Source organism: Uranotaenia lowii, chromosome 3 (assembly GCF_029784155.1).
Source record: "Uranotaenia lowii strain MFRU-FL chromosome 3, ASM2978415v1, whole genome shotgun sequence".
NCBI lineage: Eukaryota > Metazoa > Arthropoda > Insecta > Diptera > Culicidae > Uranotaenia > Uranotaenia lowii.
Window position 1 is genome coordinate 146,733,797 of NC_073693.1, and position 26,181 is coordinate 146,759,977.

Genomic DNA, 26,181 nt, shown 5'->3' on the forward strand with positions numbered 1-26,181 from the left:
CTCCATTTTACCCCGGCACCTGTCCAAATAGTGTTACCATGCTTATGGAAGAAGATTTAGAAGTTCTCTAAGAATAATTTTCCACAAACCTTCTGACACTTAACCTCACCAAAACAAGGTATATGATCTTCCACTCTTATCGAAAAAAAGTTGAACCTCATAATAATCCCAAAATGACTGAAATCGCGATCGAAAGAGTGAACAACTTCAAATATTTGGGTATTACTCTGGATGAAACTCTTTCATGAAGCAATCGCATTGAAATTTACAAAAAAATATCTCATCTTATGGCGGAATCTTATGGAGGGTCAAAGCATTCGTTCCACACCGTTCTACTAAAATTCTATTTTGCCTTCATACATTCTCATTTATATTATTTAATCGCCATAAGGGCATTTTTGTCCTTTTTGTCACGTCTACAATCCCTACAAAACCGTTCTCTACAGACTACCTTTAATCTTCCTCTACTATATCCAACTAATCTAATCTATTCTAACAGGTCACACAACATATTACCTCAAACTCAACTTTGCGATTTACAAACAATCATATATGTATTTGATAATTTGCACTCGTCAAACAGTAGTCAAAGCCTGAGATTTACAACAGGAGTCAGGATCTATAACACCCGCTATTCTCATCACTTAGTACGCAGCACATCTTCAACATTTCGTGGTCAATTTCGAATTTCTTTTATTGGTCCAACCAAATTCAACGTTCTTCCTGAAGATATAAAGAATTCCACGAATAGAAACTGTTTCAAGATCAAGCTAATGCATTATTTCAAAGAAAATTTAAGCCGTTGATCATCCAACCACTATTCAGAAGTTATTTATTATTATTCTTGTATTTTCTTAGCTGTAAATAAAGTATAATTAATTGTAGTTTGTTTAATTTTTTATAATATTTCAAATTAAAATTTATTTGTAATCAATATCAAACATGTACATGGATCTAAAAGGAAATATTTTTTCCACTGAGGTTCACGTTGCAATAAAGTTTTGTAACGTAACATCTCCTCGCACTAAGTAACTTTATTATTTAAATTCTCAGCATGAGTAAATTTTTGTTCGTGTTTTGTGTTTTTCCTTTTGCGGTCAGACATGCTGAGAACAGTTACCTTCCATTACCAGCGGGTTCATATGAGCTTCTTGGTGTGGGGGAGGGTGGCGGGCCGCTAAGTTAAAAAAAATGGTAATAGTTAAATAATAAGGGAAAATTTCGATATCATCTAAAACTTATAGGAAGAAGTCAATCTGACATTTGTCGTTTTTTCAGGCTGATAAGGAAACATCGGAACACCTTCTATGTGAATGCCCTTGTCTTATATAAAAAAAGAACTAATCAACTCGGTAAAGGAATATTAGATCCTTCTGATGTATTTTCTTTAGGTTCCAATAAGGTTGTTAACTTCATTCGTGTTATTCTTCCGAATTGAAAAAATCCTGATCAACAGGATAGTGACACTACTGTAATCAATCAGAGTTATCTATCTTGATAAGCTAAATAAATAGGGGACAAACCACAAAATTGTAGAAAAGTTCAGGCATAAAAATTTGAAAAAAGCTTCGCGGGTCGCACAAAATAGCCTCGCAGACCGTGGTTTGCTCATCCTTGGTTTAGAACATTTTTCAAGTTTTTTTTTTGCAAAATCAGTAATTTTAAGCATACTTTTATATTATTGACTTTGTCGTTACCATTAAAAGTTGTTCGGAGTAAAATGACCCGAAAGGCGCACATTCAAGTTGTCATTCAAATATACTAAGTAATTGAATTTTCGAGAAAGAAAAAGTCATTTGTAGAATACACTCTTCCAAAATAGGATAAAGCGAATCAAAGTGAAAAATTTATATCTTTTTTAAGTAAAAAATAAATTTGAACGAAGAGCTTTGGAAGCCTAAGTTTCTGTAATTTACGTAAACACAGTAATTTTCGAACTAGAGCACATCAATTATGTGCCATCTTATAATTGAAAATTCACAGTTACACATAGGAATGAGAGCTTTTAAAGATGATGACAGTACAAAATGTTACAATTTGGAAACAAAATTATGTTTGATATTTAAATACCTCCAAATTGTGAGAAACAGTATGAATCTTAACGCACGACTCCTTAAATATTTGTTATGTAAGTGCGAGTCAAAATAAGGAAAAAGTAAGAAAAAGATACTGAAAATTCAAGATTGAATGAGTCGGAAAAACCAGATGTCACTTTTAAAGTGTACAGAAAATTTAAAGGCTGTAGAGGGTGTTTCAGAATAGCAATAGCAAATTTGTGACGTGAATGCAGTTAAAAGAAACTTTAAAGAGTCATAACTTTTTGTGTTGTTGTTCTATCAGAAAAATATGTGTATAAAATTATGAGCAATTAATTTGTTTACATCTTGTCCAAAAACACTGGTATTCTATTTCCTCAGTGAGGACAATAAATTAAGGTGATATGTACTGAAGTCAAAAATGATCAATTGAAGTGTGAATTCACGTGACAAAAGTCATAGGACACAACACAATCACACAACATTCTTTAATGACTAAATCATACTCGTTTCATAGAGAATTAAATTTATGACTATTTGCTGCATCTTTTCAGTAAAATTGTTTCAGAAAAACTTTTTTTTAAGAAACCTTTTAATGAAATGTGAAAGTTTCATGAAGGTTTTTGGAGTGTAACATGAGTTAAAAGCCTTTTCAATGAGCCCTTTCCCATAAAACTGCTATTTTGATCAATTATTTTTTTTGAAAAGCTAAATTTTTATACAAAAGGGAATATCTCTGGGAATAATTTAAAGTTAACTTTACTAAAATCGATCAACATTCAAGTGACATATAAAGCAATTATTTTCTAAAATGACAAAATTTTCTTAATGAGTAAAATGTAAGATCTTCTCATCTGTAAATGGTCCACTACAAGTGATTTCAAGTATATAAAAACTTTCCAGCTCGTTTTATGAAATCTAAATGATTTAAAATCTCATGCTTTTAAGATAAGGTTGGCAGAATTTTTCCAGCACGTATCCGGACCGGACAAACCGGGCAATTTTTATATAAAAACCTGGCAAAATCCGGGCATTCGGTTTAAAATTGACGACCATAAATCCGGGCAATATCCCGGCAAACTTTTTCAAATCCTCAGAAATTCCTCAACAAAATTCAGAAAAAAAATTGAACAAATAATTTTTTTTTCATCAAAACTCATCGATAGATTTTGTACCCCTTTTTAAGGTTTCCAAAAAACCTTTCATGATTTTTATTATAAAACTTGCTCAAAAAATTCCGTTTTGGATGTGTTTGATGTATTTTTTTGTTTAACTTGCCAAATAAAGTAAATAAATCCGGGCTAAATCCGGGCAAAATCCGGGCATTTTTCACTGAAATCCGGGTAAACCAGCCGGCCGGACTGTTCTTAAATTGAGTATTAAATATCCGGACAAACCCGAATAAAACCGGGCAATCTGGCAACTTTTTGTTAAGACATATCAGAAAAATAGCTAATTTCTTAGTAATAAAGGGCAAATAACACCTCACTGAGATGTCTCTGGTCAAATCACGTAAGATAAGTGTTACTTTAGGTTAAGGACCTGTGGCATTGATTGTTTTTCGGAGATTTCTGGGTCTTATTTTTCCATTTTGCAATGGTTGCTAAACCTCGAATCAAGTATTTTCATCAGTATATTATACGCAGCGCACTAGATTAGACTGCGCACTTTTGACTTATGACGTTTAACATGGAAAATAGTAAAAGCCTTTAAAGGGTGTCTAAAAGTACCGTCTGGATCATCGAATAAAATACCATTGTATAGCCTTATTTATGGTGCAACTTTCATCTGAAGACGCCAAAGGGGGTCAACAACTCATTTAAGAGTAATGAATGAAATAATGACAATAAATCTATTAGTTTGCTTCGAAAACAAACAATGGTCGAAAAACTGCACTTTCATATGCAGATAGCGCGCGTTTCTAACAACGTGGAAAAAGTACTTATCAACTTATCAACTTAGTGTTTGTCTCAAAACTAATAGATTATTTGGTGATGCAGACGGTACTTTTAGACACTATTTAAAGCTTATTAACTATTTTTCATGTTACAGATCATTACTTTTTTTTTAAATATTTTATTAGAAAAGATGCCAAAATTTCCATGCGTTTTAATGTGCTATTTTATGATTGCCGTTAAAAAATAACAGCGATATGTAGTTTTAAAATATATTGTTAATTTATTTGCAAAAAATCAAACCGAATCTAACTCAACAAAATTGAAAAACAAGAAATAAAAATAAATAAATATACATATGTATTAAGTCGTAGAATTTCCAATATTGGGGAAGATTTGAAGACCCTCGGCGTGAACCGTCAGATAGTAAAAATAAATTGGATGGAAATAAGTATAAAATCTGTCGAAATTCTACGCGCTAACGGGTTTTCATTAAATTTTTGTACGGATAACTACAACTGCAAAACCTTTGCTTGAAATCCAATTTACGAAAAAAAAAAAGAAAACCTTGTTTCCCCATTTTTCCTTTAAGTTGGAAAAATACATTTGATTCTGAAAAATAAAACTGTCCGCCCGCCCGCGCACTTAACGCCCACAGGGGGCGGGTAGGAACCATTTTGAAACCACTGGTTAAGACCAATGACTTTTACTTTCGAACTTCGAATTCAATTATTTCTGTTGGTTGATGATGGCAAAAAAACCAACGACGAGAAAATAAATTATTGACATTCAAATGTTGCACACAAGAATTTGAAATTTAGTTTTAATTTCACTTATTTCAAACCAAATTTACGTTTCGAGAGCTTTAAAAGAAGCTCACTGCTGGAATGACGCTTCCTTGTAAGCTCGAACCATTCTGTCTGGAGGCCACTACAATACCTAGTATGTATGTACCTTTCACCGGCCGGGAAGAGCGCTGTCAGGGAACAAGTTTTGCAATAAAACTGAATAATGATCTCAGAGTTGGCTCTTTTACGAGCAACGAATTAAATTTTCTCTACACCACTACTGGCACTGTTATGCTGCGATAGCCTTCCTCCGCTATGCAGACAACATAAAGACATAAAACAACCGTCACCATACCGTCCAGCTGGAAGGGAATGTGTGCGGTGTAAGTTTTCTACGGACAATTTCGGTCAATACCATACCAATCTGTAATCAAGTCCACTTACGATATTGTCTGGCACCACGTGAAACACTTCCGGAAAGTACGCATTTTTTGTAGGAACTAAGCGCTCTGGCCTTAATAGTTTGTCAAGGATGGAAAGCAGCGACGAGTGGAATTCTCTCACCTGGGGACTGAGAATTTTGTGGGGTTTGCTTTTGACTAGGACGAAACCATAAGTTACCGGGACCTTGCAAAAGTTATCAATGGCATACGACCGGAACTACATATCTGCCGATATTGAATTTATGTTCTCTTTTTTTCAGTTCACGTCGAAAAACGCAACGAGTACGAATACGACCGTGTCTAGATGTATGTCAAACCGTAGAGCAAAAGTGTCCGTACATGCTTCCAGGGGATCGAGCGCCAGCACTTCCGACGCAGTACGCAGGCGAGCCAACGTTTCTCTGTCGAGGTAAGTGATACAATGTTTAAGCAGTAAAACAGTTTTACTTAACTTGTTTTCCTCGTCAATTTTCTATAGATCAGAGCTTCTAATATTTAAAACTTAGTATTATCTTTTATTATCACCCAAATTTTTTTTTTATCAATTTGAATAGCAATGGATTGACTTGCGGTATTTTTTTATTGGTGGCGGTAAGTCCTTTTAACGGATTGCATTCCAAGGCACAACGAGCCACCGCGTCCTCCCAGTATGCTACTCTGGTTCCATGGGTGCAATTGGTCGACTCATAATATTAAGTATCCCTACGCCATAAAGTCCACCTGGGGATTCCGGTCAATATTCCCATCCGGACCTGCAACGAAGGCTATACCCGAGATGGGAGACCAAGTCCGCGCTTAAAGGCTCATCGGCTAACTCAACTCCAAGTCAAAACTCCAACATATGGATATACCCTGCCTCTTGTTACGATTCAAGACTGAGGACCTCCCCTCTGACGACTCGAGGTCCGGCCTCGAGGCTCGCTTGGTTTGCACGACTGTCTTGCGCTCCGCCTCTGTTCAAAACCACTGAAAGAGTCCAATGACCTCTCCTCTAACGACTTGAGATCTTGGCTTCGCTTGGTTTGGCTCGAGGCCCTCTCCTCTTTGCCCGTCCGTATGCCGAATCGAGAGCAGCTTATCCTGGCTTTACGAAACTACTCGGATAATTCCCGGCGAAGACGTCATCCTAAATCGACTCGAGTGACTCACCCGCCGACGACGTAAAGTCAACCTACCCGAGAGTATTTCGCGGCGTAAATACTCTTCCCCCTACGAGTTCGACTGCGAAGAAGATCAAGTCTTATCCCCGCAGCTTCCGTCGTAGGGAGCGCGTTCTAGTCAGACACTCCGCGGTGGTGGAGCCTACACAATGTTCGCGACGTACCTAACAGCTTAGCATACGCAGAAGGTAGAGTCTTATTTTTGTATGCTTTACTGCTAGGATCGGACGCACAATACGTTCCAACTCCTCTGCATGGCAGTCATGATCCGGATGAACACATCGCTGATAACGCGCCAAGTATAGGCATCCTCACACATCCTCCGCACGATGTTGTCGGTTGTCGTGTCTGGTCCGCAGGCGACAAGCATGTTAGCACGTACTCCTTCAAACCTCGGACAGTTGAACACTACGTGCTCTGGTGTCACTACTGTGTCACCGCAGGTTGGGCAGAATGGCGAGGCCACGTGTCCAAACCGATGGTGGTACTGCATGAAGCATCCGTGACTAGTTAGGAACTGTGTCATGCAGAAATCCACCTCTCCATGTCGCGGTCCATCCAGGATCCGACGTTAGGGATCAAGCGATGGGTCCACCGGCCACGTTGCGAGCTGTCTCACTGGTGCTGCCAGTTGGACATCGAGGTCTCTCTGGCATGTTTCCGCACATCGGGCATGTGCCTGTGCTCGTAGCAGAATATATCTTCCTCTAGCAAGACCGAGATGGGCATGACCCCCGCCACAACGTCAGCAGCTACCGAGGACACCGTTCGGTATGCGCTGATTACTCGCAGGTTCATCAGCTGCTGCACACTGCAGGGATTTTGCAAGTTACACTGCCTGCTCAAGGCTGCCTTCCAGGCTGCCACTTCTTACCGCAAAATGGACGAGGTCATACTCGCCAGGACCCTCGTTCTGCTGCAGCGGATCGCCGAGTTATTCGACATGGCCCGTGAGAGGGCTGCTGTCGCCATTGCCGCTCTTTTACAGGCGTAGTGGACGTTTGCCGTAAAGCTCAGTCGGTCGTCGATCATCACCCTCAGGTAATTGATCGCACGCTTGGATGCGATTGCGCACGGTCCAGCTGCAATCGTCCCTGATTGTACTGAAATCAGGTTGGTGATCAGCACAATCTCGGTCTTGCGGTGAGCCAGACGTAAGCTCTTGGAGCGCATCCAACTTTCCACCTCCTCAATAGCTACTGTGGCGAGTAGCTGGATCTCTTCGGTTGATTGGCCCGATGCCAGGAGAACCAAGTCATCGGCGAATACCACAAGTCTCACTCCCATGGGGCGACGCAGTCTCGGCAGTTCGTCGTAGACAATGTTCCACAATACCGGGCCAAGTATCGATCCTTGTGGAACCCCTGCCGAGAATCTCACTGTTCCCAGTCTCTCGCTGGTCATATACTGTAGTTGACGGTTTCATCATCATCCTACAGATATATGCCGGAATCCCCAGACGAATGAGCGACGACGCAATCGCTGTCCAACGCTGTTGAAGGCGTTCTTCACGTCAAGGCGGCCTGGCTTTTTTTTATTAGTTGATTACCCAGGTGGTAAATCCTTTTTACGGATTGCATTCCAAGGCACGGCGAGCGACCGAGTCCCCCCAGTATGCTACTCTGGGTCCATGGGTGCAATTGGACGACTCATGATACTATGTACCCCTACGCCATAAAGTCCACCTGGGCCTCTGTTTATAATTCCCATCCGGACCTGCAACGAAGGCTGTACTCAAGATGGGAGACCAAGTCCGCGCTTAAGCGCTCATCGGCAAACTCCAGTTCGAGTCAAACTCCAGCATATATACCCTGCCTCTTGTTACGATGGTTCCCACGAAAAACGTGCGCACCGCCTCTGTTCGAGACCACAGCAAGAGACCAATCACCTCTCCTCTAACGACTTGAGGTCTTGGCTCCGCCTGGCTTGGCTCGAGGCCTTCTCCTCTTTGCCCGTCCGTGTGCCGGTCGAGAGCAGCGTATCCTGGACACGCGCCTGTCACAGCACACGTCCGGGGCTTTACGAAAAATTACTCGGATGATTCCCGGCGAAGAATTCATCCTACACCGACTCAGGTGACTCACCCGCCGACGACGTGAATCACCCTACCCGAGAGTATTTCGCGGCGTAAATACTCTTCCCCCTACGAGTTCGACTGCGAAGAAGGTATAGTCTTATCCCCGCAGCTTCCCTCGTAGGGAGCGCGTTCTACTCAGATACTCCGCGGCGGTAGAGGTATCCTACACAACGATCGCGACGTACCTAAACAGCTCGGCATACGCAGAAGGTATAGTCTTATCTTTGTATGCTTCACTGCTAGGATCGGACGTACACTACTCGAATGCCCCCGCCGAAAGGACATTCTACTCCGACCGTGGTCCGGTCTTCCTCCTCCCTTTTTGGCTGGCAACCCTAGGGTTTTTGCCCGCCGTGTGCCGAATCGAGAGCAGCTTATCCTGGACTCGCGCCTGTCACAGCACACGTACGGGTCTTAGACGCTTACGACTCAGATGAATCCCGACGGTGATGTCATCCTACCCGACTCGAGTGGCTCATCCGGCGGCGACGTGAGACCACTCTACCCGAGAGTATTCAGCGACGTGAATACTCTTCCCCCTACGAGTTTGACTGCGAAGAAGGTATAGTCTTATCCCCACAGCCTCCGTCGCAGAGGGCGCGTTCGACTCGGATACTCCGCGAAAGGCGGCCTGGCTGCATAAAATATGACGTGTAGTTCTCTTGGTCGTACGCCTGTAGGTTACAAGTCTGCAGACACGTTTCCACTCTGCACCACGGGGAGGTGGAACTACTTCGCAGGGTGATCTAAAGCATGTGTGCCGTTCAGGTGTTCATCGAAGTGCTGCTTCCACCTTTAAATCACCTCTCGATTGTCCGTCTTTATGGTTACATTTATATTGATTATCAATAATGTTTATAATGCGTGTTATGATTTTTTTCTTCTCGATTGCAACGATGAAACGAATTTCCACACTTATCCTTAAGACATGCGTTCCGAAATCTTCTAACTGACTCCAGCGGCTCCAATTGAAGATTGGAGCTTCTGGAGGAGGCTTCTGAAGCTTTCTGAAGATTGGAGGCTTCCTCAACTCACCGACAGTCTGGACAGTTCTGGAGCTATCTGAAGATTGGAGGCTTCTTCAACTCACCGTCAATCTCGCCCCTGTTGCAGCTCAAAGACCATTTTTAAGGCTTTCGCTAGATGATTTTTCAGTGGTTCCGGTTCGTCGAACTAACAGGATTTCAGAATCGACGACCTCCAATTAGCTTCCAGGACTGGCGAATTTTCATAATTCCTAGTTCGACGACCTCCACTTGGCTTCGATCCGTTAACCTTCCTTTTGGCTTCTGGTCTTGACTATCTCGCTGCGGCTCGACGACATCCACCGGGATCTGGCTCGACAACCTATCATAACATCGGTCCTACGACCTTCCAGTAGCTCCAGGTCCAACGATCTCCCAATAAATATGGCCCGACGACCTGTCATGGTTCCAGTCCGATGTCATTCCTGCAGCTAGACGTCCTGCCTGAGGGCTGATACCTACCGCTGGTTCTAGCCTAAACTTGCCAAATTGCCCGGTTTTGCCCGGATATTTGACAAAAGTTTGGAAAAGTCCAGCCCGGCACATTTTTTCGGATTTCATTGAAAAAAAAAATCGGATTTTATTCGGGTCTATTCACATTTATTGCAAAATCAGACAAAAATCAAATAAAGTTCAGATTTTGTTTATTATTTCTATATTTTTCCGTCACAAGACATAACTTGATACACATATTTCCTAAAATTCACTCGGACAACGGTACCCATTTTTCAATAACGGTAAGAACGGCAAAAAGGCGCTTCACGAGGCACTCAGATTCGTTGATCTCCTCATTTACTGTGCCCTTTGTCACGAAAGGCTCACTCCTCAGTCCGCAAGAGCAGATGGCCTGCCAAACGAGATATTTATTTATTTAATGTCTTTGATATAAACCATACAGACATATCTTAACCTAAACATGTAATTTGTTCTAAGACTACGAATATTATTTCTAAACACTTCTTTGGATTGATTAAAATCAACAGCGTTAGACACTTCATTAAAAACAAGACAACAATTATGCAAAGGGTGATTTTGGGCAAAAACTGTGCGATTAGAAGGAATCCACAAAAAGTTCTGTTGACGAAGACGTCTCGCTGGAGCATGAATGTGGATGCTTTGTAGCAGTAGAGGACAGTCAATATTGTTCATCAACAAATCAAAAACAAACATTCTTTGGATGTATATTCGTCTGCGTCGCAGGGTCTCAAGACTTATTAGGATGCATCTTTCGGCATACGGTGGCAATCGAACGGCATCATTCCAGTCTACGGGGTGCATACAGGCAGTACCCTTTCTAGTCTTTCAGTGTGTACTGTTTGATGCGGCGCCCAAACTACCACGGCGTATTCTAGAATGCTGCGCACCAAGGCACAGTAAACCGCTTTAAGACAATATACATCCTCAAACCCAACAGTGTTTCTACGAATAAAGCCAAAAATGGAAAAGGCTTTTGCGGTTGTGGCGACTATGTGTTCTGAAAAACTTAGTTTCTGATCAAAAATAACTCCAAGATCTTTAATTGAGACTACTCGTTCCATTTCTGCTGTGTCCATTTTGTAGGCAAAACGAAGTGGAGTTCTAGCTCTGCAGAAAGTTATACATCGGCATTTACTGGCATTAGCTTCCATCCCATGGGACTTGCACCAGTCCAAAAGTGTCGATATGTCGGTTTTAAGTGCTGCACAGTCCACTGGTGATTCGATTTTCCGGTAAATCTTAAGGTCGTCTGCGTACATCAATTTAGAGGATTGCAGTAAACAAGCAAGATCATTAACAAAAAGGATAAAGATTAGTGGTCCTATGTGGCTGCCCTGGGGAACACCGGAAGGGACGTCAAATGGCTGAGATCTGATTCCTCGTAGATTCACAAATGCTCGTCGGTTTGTCAAGTAGGAGTAGAGATATTTTGTGGACCATGACGGAAAGCCGTAGCGTTCTATTTTCCTGGTGGCGATTTCATGTGGAACTTCATCAAATGCTTTTGAGAAATCTATGTAATTGGCACCTACTTGTTGCTTTTTGCTGATAGCTGTATGAAGTGGGGCAGAGTAGCTCATCAGATTCGAGACCGTTTACCTTTTTTCATGAACCATGTTGGTGTTCGGTTATTATTGGTTTAGCAGCGTTTTAAAGTCTCCCGTAGTCGTAGATAATTGACTCAAACACCTTTGACAAACAACAGAGAATCGAAATAGGTCTGTAGTTCTCCACGCTATGACTGTTTCCCGACTTCCAAATGCTAGGGAAAATACCTTCGTTAAGTGACCGATTAAAGATGATTTGCAGTGGTTCGGCAAGTGATTCCGCAATGCCCAGTATAAGACACGGCGGAATGCCATCTGAGCCTGGTCCTTTCGACGGATCGATAGTTTTCAGAGCTGTCAAAACTTCATGCTGGATTAGAAGCGGCTGAGGAAGGTTGATGTCAAATGTAGGCAATGTTTCGAAGTTTTCGTTGGTAGCAGGTGGCATTTGTGTTGAATAAACGCTCTTAAAAAAAATCTGCAAAAAGGTTTGCAGACTCACAAGCAGTTTAGGAGGAGCGCCCGTCAAACGATACTCGCGATGGAAAGCTGCTGGTACGACCGCGACGTCTAGACTTGATAAATTTCCAGAATTCAGAAGGATTGCTTTTCACTTCCCTCTCCACATCATTGACGTAAATCCTGAAAAGAGTGTTTCGTAACGCTGAGTAACCAGCTTCCGTTGATTTTAGTTCGGCTTTGTTTGCTGCTGTTTTATTCAAGAAGTATCGTTTGCGTATCTTGCGTAGTCTGTTTCTTAAACGACGAAGGTCGGCCATCAAGGTTGCTTGTACGACTGATGTTGGAAAGGTCGTTTCTTTGGAGTGTGAAGCGCAACTATTCTTAGCAACTGTTCGTAGAACATCGAGACAGCTTCATCGGTATAAAGGCTGCCAATAAGCTGTGACCAATCTATGGGTGCTAGTGCTTCTATTACGAGGCGAAAATTACATCTTCTGAAATCGAGGTCGAGATGATATTCGTCTTCGATTACAGCATTTTCTTCTAAGCAATCGAGTAAAACATCATGCGGTTGGTGATGGCGGTCAGTTGGCAAGATAAAATTCGGGGGATCCACAATTTCGGCTATCTCAGGTCTGTTTGTAAAGATCAAGTCAAGAACTCTACCGTTTGCGTTTTCTCTTGAGCACATTTGAGATAGCCAAGCAGCTATTTGGAGACGAGCTTCGACATTTTCTCTTGCCGGTGGAAAACTCTAACCCCGGAATTTGCTTAAAATTGGCTTTGATAAACGTTTCATCGTCCATCACACAGCAGTCATATTTTGTCAGCATCTTCTCGTAGAGCTTCCATGCCCGAGTTTTAGCCGTCGTTTGTTGCCGCTCATCGCGGTGTGAGAAGTTCTGTACCTTGTTTGTATGTAGTCCAGCTCTCTTCTTCGCATTCTGGACTTAGCTCTGCGACATGCCGACCTTTTTAGCCAAATCACGGCTTGAGACGTCGAAATTTGCTTTAATCATCCGCTTCACCTTTCTCTCCGTCTTTTTGTCCTCCGGTCCCGATTTTCTTCCAGCTCCTTTGCTGTGGTTCAACGTCAACTGCTCCTGGAACCGCTTCAATGCTCTGAAGACGGTTGAATGGTGAAAGTTCAACATTTTTCCCAACTACCGGTGCGACTGGTTAGGAAATTCCAGGTGTTTGGAAAGAATTTGTTCTCTCAACTCGCGTTGGTACACCTCCATTTTCGTGGAATTGAAAAACACGACTTCGAGTTTGATAGCATGTAAATAATACACATCAATGAGAAAGTGTGCAAAATTTTGTTGATTTTTACCCAACGGTGAAAAAGTTATGTTTTCTTGAATGTGTCGCAATTTCGTTCTCGCTCTTTACATAAGAAAACAGGCCTGGATGGCAACTTCTACAGTAAAGTTAGTGTCCATAATCTTCTCTGCCTCAAAGGGCGACAGTTAAGTTCGTCCATGTCAATGTTGAAATTCTTTCGTTTCTTAGTATTAGTGTCTTGATATTTAGTCAAGTAGATATCTCGTTCTAAGCTCAAAACACCTAATTTAAAGCAGTAAAGCTGGAACCTTAAATGACCCGAACCCCATCGGATTCTCGTAAAGTAAATTCAAAATGAAATTTGATCTCATTGGCATCACACAGTCACGAGAAGATCTCCATAGTTCCATTTACATCATGATTCCAGATCATGAAAAAAATTACACATTTTTTGAAAGTTGTAGTTTGACGGGCAGTCGAAGAGATATCTACCTATTAGAAAATACTCTGGAAAAAAAATACTCGCTAATACTGTCCTTTAAGATATCAGTATTTTGATTTTTTTTTCAGTTTTTGGAAAAGGCTGATACTAATACTAATAATAATACTAATAAATTTCCTTTCCTTCATCTGTAGATCTCAACATCGACGAGGTCGGTCAACAGCAGCAGCGTTCAAATACGGGCTCGGACATCTGCTGTTACGATTACTGCGGCTCAAACCCCCAAGCCGGTGTGTGCAGTAGATGCGATCCCCTGGTGGAACAGGACGAAGAAAATAACGCAAGTGACGATCGTGCGGACAAAGGAAACGATAACCGACTTCATCAGTTAGCCGGTAAGACGACCATCGCCGGCAAGACAGCGAATCCAGGAAAAAATAGTAGCACGGCAACTAACCAATCCATCAGCAGTAGCAGCAACACCAGCAGCAGCAGTAGCAGTTTCCTTGACCAGTTGCTGTTCAGCAGCGAGCTGCCGCCACGATTACCAACTTGTCCGAGCATAACAAGCGCAACAACTCCGTCTACACAGCCGGGCAGCTGTAAATCGCCGCAGCAGCTGGTACAGCAGCACCTAGACAAGAAGCAACTAAATCAGCAATCTACCACACCGTCAAGTCAAGTTATGGCTAGCGGAGATGGTAGAAGAACAACTTCAACGCCGAAGGCATCGCTTTCGACGACAACAACAACAACGGCGACGTCGGTCGCATCATCAGCATCATCGCTAGCGTCTTCGTCAGTGGTTGTTAGACTAATCAGCGTGAGTTCGATTCTTACGATGTACTTTAACAACTCTCTGACGATGCGACTACGATGTCTCGATAAACTTGTCGCGTGGGCGAAAATCTTGCTTCAACCGGCCGGTTTATAGTTAAGGTGCAAACCTGGCTAATTAAACAGCGAAAATACGCCACACAATACAAATACACACATACACATCGACACACACATACTCTTTCAAACACGTAAACAGATTCTAGCACACGTACACGCGTTTCCAGGAAACACAATCAAACTTACACTAATAACTATCAAAGTAACACAATTACCCATAAAAAAAAAGTGATCATCACTCCAAAACTCAGTGTGACGAATACAAAAACGAAAAAGAAACCCCGAATAAAACATCAAAAACCCTTTGAAAGCATAATTATAGTTGTTGAAATGTTGAGATCGGCGCTATTTGGCCACATTTGAAGGTCGATTTGCAGTGCAAATCCGCGATTGTGGGTGGTTCACATCAAACGATGAGGGGAAATTGAACCAAAGTTTTACAAGAGGAAAAAATTAAACAAATGCACAAAAACTACCACCACCGACCACCTTTGGTCCCTTCGATTTCGGTGCTCGGTCGAGTCTTCCAGCAGTTCCTGGTTCGGGCTCGGATCTGGGTTGTATTGGTGCTGAATATTGGTGGTGAACATTCGAACACTGTTATGGGAGAAACGGAAAAGCAGGCAACACTGATTAGCTAGGAAAGTCTGATTGGATTCGTCTCTGCTACTCGAAATCGAAAAAAAAACATTAGAACGGAAAAACACATATTCCCACACAGTTAATATGGACAATTTTAGGTGAAACATAAAAAATTATTAATTGTTAAGCAGCGTGGAAAAGTGGGTAATTAAAAACAAATAAACTAATAGACGTAAACGAAAGCTAACAATAGGTGAAGATAAGGCAACAAGAAAAGGTTCAACAGAAACATAACAACAATGAAATTATTCGTGTTTTTACATGACGATAAGAGATCGAAAAACGAAAAGTTAAGCAAAACAAAAATCATCTGCAGCTGAATAAGGCCACATCCGGGTTCTATCTATATTTTTCTACGTTGCAGTCGTTCTCAAGTTTTTGAATTGCAAATACGATAAAAGCAGTATTTTTCAACTATCAGTACACACTTTCGTGGAATGTTTAAAAAATGGACGCTTGTCTGATGAGGTTGGGATTTAATTTCAACTTTGAACGAAGACTTATTCTTAACATTTAAACTATCTCACGCATGACTTAAAATAAGCTCTGTGTATAATTTATCATTTCTTGTGAAGCTAATTTATTTGAGTTTTCTGGAAATTTTCATTATTTTAGAAAAATGCACAAATGGGAATTAGCTAACAAAAAAGACATGAACGTCATTTTGCTTTTGCCTCAGTATTCATTTGAAGAAAGACTACGGAAACGATTGTAAATCTAATCATACTTCTAAATTCCAAGCTGTCTGCTGAAACATCCAATGGCAGTAAATAGTGAACATTAGAATCGATCTTAAATCGTAGCATTAGGTCGCGACTTCTCGGCGAGAAAGTTAAGACAGTTAAGAAAAAAAAATTGAAACAACAGCCTCACAAACGAACCGATACGAACGTCTGGTTCACGTTTAAATAAAAACACGAAACAAAAAATTAACTGCATAGGACAAGGCGGGATCTCCGTTCGGACCTGCCGACCCAAATGCGTAGAGAATTCGTTTCCGAAAGTCAACAATCCCGGAGGAAACTGAATGACCGTCATCAAACAACAAAACCTAATTCGGTTAACTATAGCAAACTGACACATTGAGGAAAGTTTATCTGTTCATCGGAGCAGAAAACAAAAAAAAAACAACCTAAAGAAATAATAATAAAAACAAAATTGTTAACGTTCGAAAAGCCATATTTTTAGCATTTAAATAGTCATTAAAACAAATGAAATTATAATCAATATTTGTTATAATAAATGTGAGATTTAAAGAAGAATGAAAAACAAAAATTCGTTTATTAAGCTAGGAAAAAACAATAGAAGAACCGACAGCTGGTAGCGAAACAAACCAGTTCAATTTAAATATATGAAACAAATAAAAAAAACACTCACTTTTGCACCGAGAAACAATAAAAAGAAGAGTCCGGCAAAATGGAACAACAAACTGCATCTAATAAACAAAACAACTGTCAGCAGAAAGGGAAATTGAAAACAAAAAAAAAAAACAAAACAAAAAAATCTAGTGAAGTCTTCATCAAAAGTTGTAATGTTAAACGTGTAGGACAAAGTGTAACAAAAAAAAACAAACAAACAAATAACAAGTCAAAGATGATCGCTTGGCAGAAAACAAGCTGTTAGTTGCAGTGAGAGAAAGATAACATGAAAGGGAAGTGTTGTACATGTAAGAAGAAGATAAAATCTAGTAAAACCCACCAGATCTAATAATCAAAGGTTTGAAGAACCTCTTAGCTGAATGAAACTATTATTTCAAAGTAGTCGAAGATTCCTTTGAATTCAGCTACAGTATTTGAAAGACCCAAATACTAGTATTTCACTAGCTACTTGCTAGCATCCTCAGTGGGTTATCGACTGAAGAAAGTGTCACACTTTCTTCAGTCGATAACCCACTGAGGATGCTAGCAAGTAGCTAGTGAAATACTAGTATTTGGGTCTTTCAAATACTGTAGCTGAATTCAAAGGAATCTTCGACTACTTTGAAATAATAGTTTCATTCAGCTAAGAGGTTCTTCAAACCTTTGATTATTAGTGACAATGGCATCCACGCCTAGTGAACCAAACAAATTTATTAGATTGAAAAAGTGTAACACTTTCTTCAGTCGATAACCCACTGAGGATGCTAGCAAGTAGCTAGTGAAATACTAGTATTTGGGTCTTTCAAATACTGTAGCTGAATTCAAAGGAATCTTCGACTACTTTGAAATAACCCACCAGATAAATTTTTACACCTTATTTCACAAGATGAAACGAGAGAAAAATAAATAAATGGAGAGCACGTGGTATTGCGTTGTTGGTTTATTTGTATTGAATGATAGGTATATTTTCGGGCATTGTTTTTTAGTAGAAAATTTGAAAAAAAAATTCTTAGCCACACGAACAAATCTAACATGGTTTTAACATCACTGAAAACGAAATGAATGCTACTTAAGCGGTTTAGTAGAACCAAAAACAAAACAGAAGTTTATCTAAGAACTACTAGTCAAACAAAGAAATTATAAAAGAGCATTATCCGGAAAGAAGAGAAAAAACATTAGAGTGTATAGATTCAAATTTGTACTAAAGTTTAGGAGTAAACAATGAATGCACACTCCCTCTCTTACACAAAAAAAAACACCGTAGAAATAACAAATCGCAACCAAACTCGCCACGTTTGTACAGCAGAGAAGCAACAAAACAAGCACGCAACAGCGAATACAAATTTTAAATATCTAGTTTGTCGACTATCGCACAAAATGAGACGAATTATCAAACAAATTAATCGTTTTTTTTTTCACCGGGTCAGATGAAATTGTTTATTTCATCCCATATTGAAACAATCGCCTTTTTCTATCAAATTAGAACCCTTTTTTCCTTCAAACATCAACAACAACAACATCATCCACACAAAAACGTGCATACTCTGGTTCATGGATATCCTTACTTCCAATCGACTAACTATTTAGAATTGTGCTACGAACTAAAGAAAAAAAAAAATACACCATTGGAAGAAACCGCAGATATACCAAACGCTGTAAAATATCGTTCTTCCTATGCGAAGTTTTACCACTACAAAGAAGAGAAAAAATCGAAAACAATTGATTGCAATTACACTACTGTACTCCTAGAGTCACTCTAATAAAACTACACCGAGATCACTCACTAATTCCATGCCACTGTCTTACATAGGCTCGCTTTTATAAACACCCACACCTACACAACAATTGCAAAAAATCTCCCAAAACACACATACAAAACCCTCTCATCAATCCTACCGAGTAAAAGCGTAAATTATAAGTATCGAAATAAAACTAAAAAAATCTCGAAAATGGAAAATCAAATCTAAGGTACTAGAAGGTATATCTATCTTAACAATACACGAAAAATATACAAACACTCTCATGCACCCACATTTACACACTATACCATTTTTATTTTCTAATTCCTCACACCTTCCAAGGACTCTAAACAAAACACACACTCTGATTCACATCTACACAATAAAAGAAAACACTTATGTATTAAAAGGTAAAAATAGGTAACAAACAAAACTAAATAGAGCAATTCGGCTTTTATAATTCAAAAAAATGGAAACCACCACACCCAAAATAAAACGAAGAAGAAGAAAAACAACAAATCAAACGCTTAACAAGATTTACGATCTAAAAATTTCCGACTAGTAGAAGTGGAACTGGAGATGAAGAAAAAAATGTTCTAGGACCCTCAGATCGAGCACATTATTTGATGATTTTAGCTGCAGGAAGCCGTTTTCGGTTGAAGTGTTTACCTTTTGTGATTCGTAACGAAGCACGGCCATCTTTCGGAAATGTCATCGAGGGTGGTCAATACCAATTCATAATCGACAAAATTTCGTTCAAGCGGCACTCACTGGTCGAAATTTTGAAATATAACAAACTTGTGCAGTTTTTACTTTGTAAAATGTGGTGTTTTGAATACTCTTCCGGTGAAGCTTTTATTTTAGTAAAAAAGCTACCATCTGGGTCTTCGGTAGCTTATTTTTTCTACAAACTGTATTCCAAGGCACGGTGAGAATAAATCGAATGAAACCGCTTTTGGAGTACCGTGAACTCTGCTTCTAGAGTATACCCTGGGAACCTCACGGTATATCCACGTATACCTTTTTCATGGAATCTAGCCTTGAGTCCCGTATTGAACTGCTGTTAAACCTTCCTTTAACATAAGTGGTTTTTTCTCTTCCTCTACGATCTCCACTATGAAAAATGTCCACTCTGAGCTATGTCTTAGATGTTGCTTTCACTTTGTAGCTTCAACTGTGGGATCGGACGAACTCTAGTTGATAATCCCTCGGCGATGGGCTCAGTCTACTCCGGCCGAGGACTGGTCCCCCCAGTGAAGCGTATTCCAAACTCACGTCTTTCACATCGCATGCTCAGGACTGTTTACGTTACTGCTTGGATATTTCCTGATGATGGCGACATCCTACACCGACTCGAAAGACTCATACGGTGTAAAAGCCCTCTACTTTAAGGGTACTCTCTGATTCTCCCTCTTTCCAAAACGTCCACAGTGGAGAAAGTCATGCATTATACCTGAAATTTCTCTCGTAGAAAGCAGCGCTTCTCAGACACTCTCCGACTTTGGGGTGTCCTTCGTACGCAGAAAGCATATTAACACCAATCACTACGTTTTCGAGCACTTTCAGGTACTTTTTAAACTTTATAAGCGCTTACTGGCCACTAGCCTTCCAAGAACTGGATCACTTTGTACCTAAAGGAAGCAGCGGCTTTCATCTTGAAAGTGATAGTTGTGCCGCAAATGGAATCTATCAAGACCGGTGACACACACACAGCAGCGGTTACGGACTTTTCCTCTCGCTTGAAAGCAAGTGATTCATAAGCTGTAGCACAGCAGAGCGAGTCACAGTCGCTGAATGTGACATCAGGCCTCCGCACTCATCAAAGATACAAACACCCCCGGGGCTTCAATTGGCTTTACTCCCAAAGAGGCACATTTAGAAGGAGAGAAAAAAAGTGACATCGGTTGTCTCCTTGATAAAACTCTTCAAGGAAGCTTTTCCATGGCTCGCTCAGCTCATAAAAGAGAAAAGAGTACTCTGTAGGCGCGCCTACACACAATACTCGTTGTGGTAACTCATTGGTTGAAATTTTGACTTTTTCATCTCTGAACTACTTTGAGAGCAAAACACCAAAACGTCTCTCCCGATTGATGGAAAAGAATAAAAAGATTCTTGCTTACAAGAAAAGCCAGATTGCCATCCCCCTGAGCTAAACATTTCACTTTCGAGTATGATACTTAATTTTTCATTCTCCGTTCTGGTGATCGTATAACTAAACGCTTCTAGTCTGAGCACTCTGGAGGAGCTATGATCCAGTCAGAGAAGCTCTGAATGAAAAAAAAAAACATAAGCTCTCAGAGAACTGTGAATAAACGACGCTCTTGGGGAGTATCTGGTGGCACGGGAGAAAAAAGAGTTTCTTTAGTCTCATAGGAGATTGTGCAAATAACCTTCCCATTGCGTGACGAAATTTCCGATTCCAGCCACGCCGACCTACATCATCTGGCCTTTCATGAGCATCTTCAATTCCTCGCTTCTTCAGGGGCTTCTTCACCGGGACGCAACGAGCCAGGCTCTTCGGAGACCTCGGAGCCTTTCGACTCAGTCGCGCTGATTCCAGCCAGCGGCATCAGTCGTCCCGGCCCTGAGTTCGATTGCGGCGATGAGGATCTCCAGCCTGCACTGACAGGCAAGTATTCAACTTTCGTCGACCTTCCTCTTCGTGATGAATTCTCGTTTCAGTGAACGATGATCCGGTGTGTCTGTTGAGTCACGAGATCAACAAAATATCTACTACCAAAATGTCGGCGGTATCAACTCCTGCATCAACGAGTATCTGCTAGCCACTTCATGCTCCAGCTAAGATATTGTGGCTTTCACCGAAACCTGGCTGAACGACAGAACCCTTACCAGTCAGGTTTTTAGCTCCGACTACACAGTGTTCTGGCGTGACCGAGGTCCTTACAATAGTACTAAAACCACCGGCGGGAGAGTTCTGATTGCCATCCGATCCGGTCTTTCAGCCACTCCAATCGACGACGAATCATGGTACGATCAGGAATTAGTGTGGATCCGTATCGATCTGGGTACTCGAAAGCTCTTCGTTGGGGTTTTATACCTAAATCCTGATCGTGTCAAAAGCGCGGCCTTCGCAGAGTCGTTTTCCCACGGCCTTTCCCGGTTGTGTTCCCTTACTGTTCCCGAGGACGACATTCTTATTATTGGTGACTTCAACCTGCCCGGACTCAAAAGGTGTTTCTCCCAGTGCGGTTTTTTGTTTGCTGATCCAGCGAGATCTTCATTTACTACGCCCTCCAGTTTGATCCTCGACTCACTCAACACAGCAACTCTCCGACAAATTAACAGCGTCGAGATCGAGAATGGTCGCTTGCTCGATCTCTGTTTCGTTAACGACCGATCCCAATTGACTACGATTGAACTAGCTCCTGCGCTGCTGGTTAAGCTTGTTCCTCACCACCACTGCTGGCACTGCTGCTTTCGCTAAAAATCTCTGAAGTTGTGACTCCTATCAAGAAGCCGGCATCCTTTTTTCGATTTCACGAATGCCGATTTTGTCGCTATTTCACAAACGATTGACACCATCGACTGGACTTCTGAACTCGAATCTTCCGATCCAAACGCCGCTGCTATGAAGTTCTCCCATATCATCAACTACATCATCGATCGTCACGTACCAAAACGCTCAGCAGCCACTGACCTAAGTGCTCCCTGGGTCACTTGAGGCACAAGTCTCTCCACGCCAAAAACCAATATCGCAAACTTAACGCAGCTTATAAAAGAGTATGCACGCGTTGTTACCATGGCTACCTTATCCGGATTCAGCGTGGTTTTAAAACTAGACCCAAATCATTTTGGCAGTACATTAAGGACCAACGAAAGAATCGGGCTTTCCGTCCTACATGTTTTTGGAAGACAAGTCGGCAACCTCGGACCTTGATAGTTGTAACCTCTTCGCCGACAAATTCCGTAGTCCTTTTGATTCTGGTTCAATATCCACGGACCAGTTTACTATTGCGGCTAGTAACGTCCCACGTTAGAGCACTTCCTTTCATCACAACGTAATTGATGACGATACCATCTTGAAGGCAACTGCTAAGCTGAAATCCAGTGTTTCAGCAGGTCCGGATGGCATTCCAGCGACTTTCCTAAAACGATATATATATCACATATGCTGACTCCTATAAAACGAATCTTCCAAGCATCGTTCACGGAATCCACGTTCCCTTCCATTTGGAAAGAGGCTTACATGTTTCCGTCTACAAAAAAGGTGACAGGAAGAACGTTAACAATTATTTCTGCCCTATGTGCGATCGCCAAACTGTTTGAGCTGGTTGTATTAGATCCATTTTGCTCTTATTGCAATTTTTATTCTTCTAACGAACAACATGGATTCATGCCCAAGCGCTCTACGACAACAAACTTGTTGACGTTCACATCTTCCGTGCAAGACAGCTTTGCCAAAAGATCTCAAACCGACGTAATCTACACCGACCTGACCGCCGCTTCCGACAAGGTAATCCACAAAATAGAAATAGCCAAACTAGATCGTAACGGTATTTGCAGCTCTTTCCTTAAATGGTTCCGTAGCTACCTGGTAGGACGGAAACTTATTGTACGATCACGTGAATCATTTTCCAATCAATTCCTTGCCTCTTCTAGAGTACCTCAAGGGAGCCACCTAGAACCCATAATATTCCTGATCTACTTCAACGACGTGCTGCTGCTTCTCGATGGACCAAAACTGGCGTATGCCGACGACTTGAAATTGTTTCAATCCATCAACAGCCCCGAAGATGTCAACGTCTTGCAGAGCCAGTTTAAAATCTTCGCCGCCTGGTGTGATGTCAATTACTTTCTCTTGAATCGCAACAAATGTACGGTAATTTCGTTTTCACGCAAGCGGCTACCGCTATCGGCTGATTATTTTCTGGGACATGAGGCAGTTGAGCATGTGCAAGACATTGGTGTGATCCTGAAAAAACGGCTGGATTTCAAGATCCACACAAGCTACATCGTTGATAAAGCTTCAAGATGTCTGGGTCTTTTATTCCGAATGACAAAAGAATTTAAGGATATTTATTGTTTTAAAAGTTTTTACTGCAGCTTGGTTCGATCGTCCCTCGGATATGCCTCGGCTGTATGGTGCCCCTACTATCGAAATGGCTCGGAGCGTATCTAGGCCATCCAGAGGTGTTTTTTGCGCTTCGCTCTCCGGAACCTGAACTGGCAAGACCCGTTCCGACTTCCCAGGTACGAAAGCCGCTGCCGCCTTATCGATATCGACACCCTGCAGGCCCGTCGGACCGCAACACGGGCCTCTATTGTCGCCGATCTGCTCTCGTCGAGAACCGACTGCCCCGCAGTTATAGAAGCACTTCAACTCAGCGCAGGATCTCGAGGCTTGAGGAATCGTGATCTTCAGCTCTTTGCTCCTCTTTGACAGAATAACTACGGAGCAAATACAGCGCTAATTGGGGCTATAAGCACGTTTAACCGCTTATCCGATCATTTTGATTTTGACGGTTCGAGGAAATTATTCCGAAGAAGAATCCTTAGTGCTTTAAGTATAGTATAGGGTAAATTCCGTGTAATTGTTGTTTGTCTTTAATTTTTAACCTATCACTTGGATCAATATGTAATCTGTTGATGAAAATAAACAAATAACAAATAAAAAATCTCCTCTTAAAGAAGCTTTGCTCCCGCTCAAATAAGACGCACCTCAGGATGCAGAAAAAGCATGAAAGTGTGTGGGACGAGGCTCCTTTTTAGAGATGCGGATCATAGGCTTGTCTACTGAAATAACAGTCGTCACAGCCCAGCAGGTTTCGATGAAACTTCGTGTCTACGTTGACAAGGCTACTTCAGAATTTCCAATCGTTGCCGACACAACCACAGTAACGACGCTGTTAGCATCTTCTCGCGAACAGATCAAAACATGCAACAGGAAATCGCCGTCTAAGTGAGCTGTTTACAATATTACCTACAATATTTCTGTTTGTGTTGCCAAGCGTTTCTTGTTGATTTTCTCCTCCCGATCTAAAGTCATTGTTTACTTCAGCAATCATTATCTTCGCAAATGAATCAATTCGTTCGCGAGTTGATTCGGCGCGACGGGAATCATCCTTACTGAATATGACCCAGAATTAATGCCCAGGTTCAGACCCTTAGGAAAGCATGCTTATAGGAGGGACTTCCCGGGTTAAAGGCTATGATCAATACTTGATAAAAAATTACCTATCAAAACTTGAGAGGAAAATAAGCCGTAGATTTGGTTTTAGGGCACTTCTTGCGTTCCTAGGATTTACTCGTTTTGCATCATGGAGTATTCGTGACGGAGTATGATGAACAGCGAGTCGAGAAGACGTCGAATGATTCGACACCGTCTACGTGCAATGTCTTCATTAAAGGCGAATGAAGATTGCTTGATGTTTGTTCTCAAGGTCGCTAAAATATTAAGTTATCTGACTTTCACAGTAAGTAGGTGAGGAGAGCGCGGTGTAGCGGGGTGATGCTCTTTACATTTGTTTACAAACAAGCAGTGCACTTAAATTAAAAGGCATGCTTAGGTCTCAGCTATACCATGGATTAAAGGTAAACAAACGCTACGAAGCAATCAACATGGCTGATTCTAAAATTTGACAGATTGAATCACCTTCTATTCACTCCCCTTGGTTTTTCTGATTCTGATCTAAGTACAGCAACCTTGGCCGAAAGGCAAAATTTTGGATTTGTCGCAGAATTTGGTCCAAGTTTTAGTCGTGTCCAGGGTCATCCCCACTATCGTAAAAAAACGACTCCGTTCCCTCCAGGTTCCTGTTCATATTATCAACGAACTTTTGGAAAGCTCCAAGATCAGCTTTCAGTACCGGAAGCAGACATTAGAAATGTGAATTATCAACGGTTTTCGCAAGTTACCCTTATCCTTCATCTAAAAGAGAATTTTTCAACAGTACTACCAGCCATTACTTTCGAAGCTGTCAACTAGGGTCTCGTGCTCTAGCCTTTGCAAAATAAGTTATTCAGGATAAATATTCTACGCAACTTCAACCCAAAATTTCAAAAATGGTTTGATGATGCCTCGTTATGAAATACAAACTGTAAAAAACTGCACGTTGTATAATAGATTTGATGCTTTTGGTTGCACTCTGTTGCATTTATAGCGATTCTTTTTTTTGTCCTAAAACTCTTCCAACCGCTCCCCGAATGCCCGATTGGAAATCCAGCTTACCAATTCATAACCAAAACAATAATGACCTACCCTTCAAAAAAAAAAAGAAACAAAAAAGTTTAACAAAAATAATATAATAACTAAACCAACACAATTTTGAAAAAACTGTGGATTAAGTGAATACCAACATAGTTGCAAAATAGATTCTATATTAGATAATTGAGAGAAAAACCGCAAACCGCAACTTAGCAGTCGAGGGCATGTAACATGGACAAAATAAAATCATAAATGTGTTTTATAGAACAAAGTGAAAAGAAAATAGATAAAAAATTAACGTAATGAAACCAACAAGGAGAAAAAAAAACAAAACAAGTTCGTATGAAACCAAAAACAAAAAATTCACACCAGAAACAAACCAGCTATAACAATTGAACTTGTACCGTAGATTGAAGAAAGAAAGGCAAGAAAAAAGTTATAAAAAATGCAAAAAATAAGAAAAAATTGTTAAGTACAGTTATCTAATTCTACAGAAAGCATAAAGAATAAAACGTATGAACAGATAGAAAAGAGGTGAAAAGACGAATCCAGACGTTTGATGCATGAACAGAGTTCATTATTAACAAACAAAAATCCCGTTATGAGTATTTTCAGTTGACCGTTTTCGTTGATTTTCGTTCAGTTTGTAAGGGTTTAACCAGTTAAATCGAATACGCAGTTGAAAGCAGACGACAGTTAAGAAATACACATTACGACGTTAAAGAAATAGAACCCAACTAGTAC

General features: G+C 40.9%; 1 protein-coding gene across 1 annotated transcript in view; it reads left to right on the plus strand.

The window, feature by feature from the left end:
• LOC129751214 (uncharacterized) overlaps positions 1-16,761 on the plus strand; it is a 222,035-nt gene extending 205,274 nt beyond the window's left edge. Inside the window, exons 4-5 of the mRNA XM_055746587.1 lie at positions 5,423-5,571; positions 13,831-16,761. Of these exons, the coding sequence (XP_055602562.1) occupies positions 5,423-5,571; positions 13,831-14,570 (889 nt within the window). The 3' untranslated portion in view covers positions 14,571-16,761. The remainder of the gene's footprint in view (positions 1-5,422; positions 5,572-13,830) is intronic.
• Positions 16,762-26,181: the final 9,420 nt, after the last annotated feature.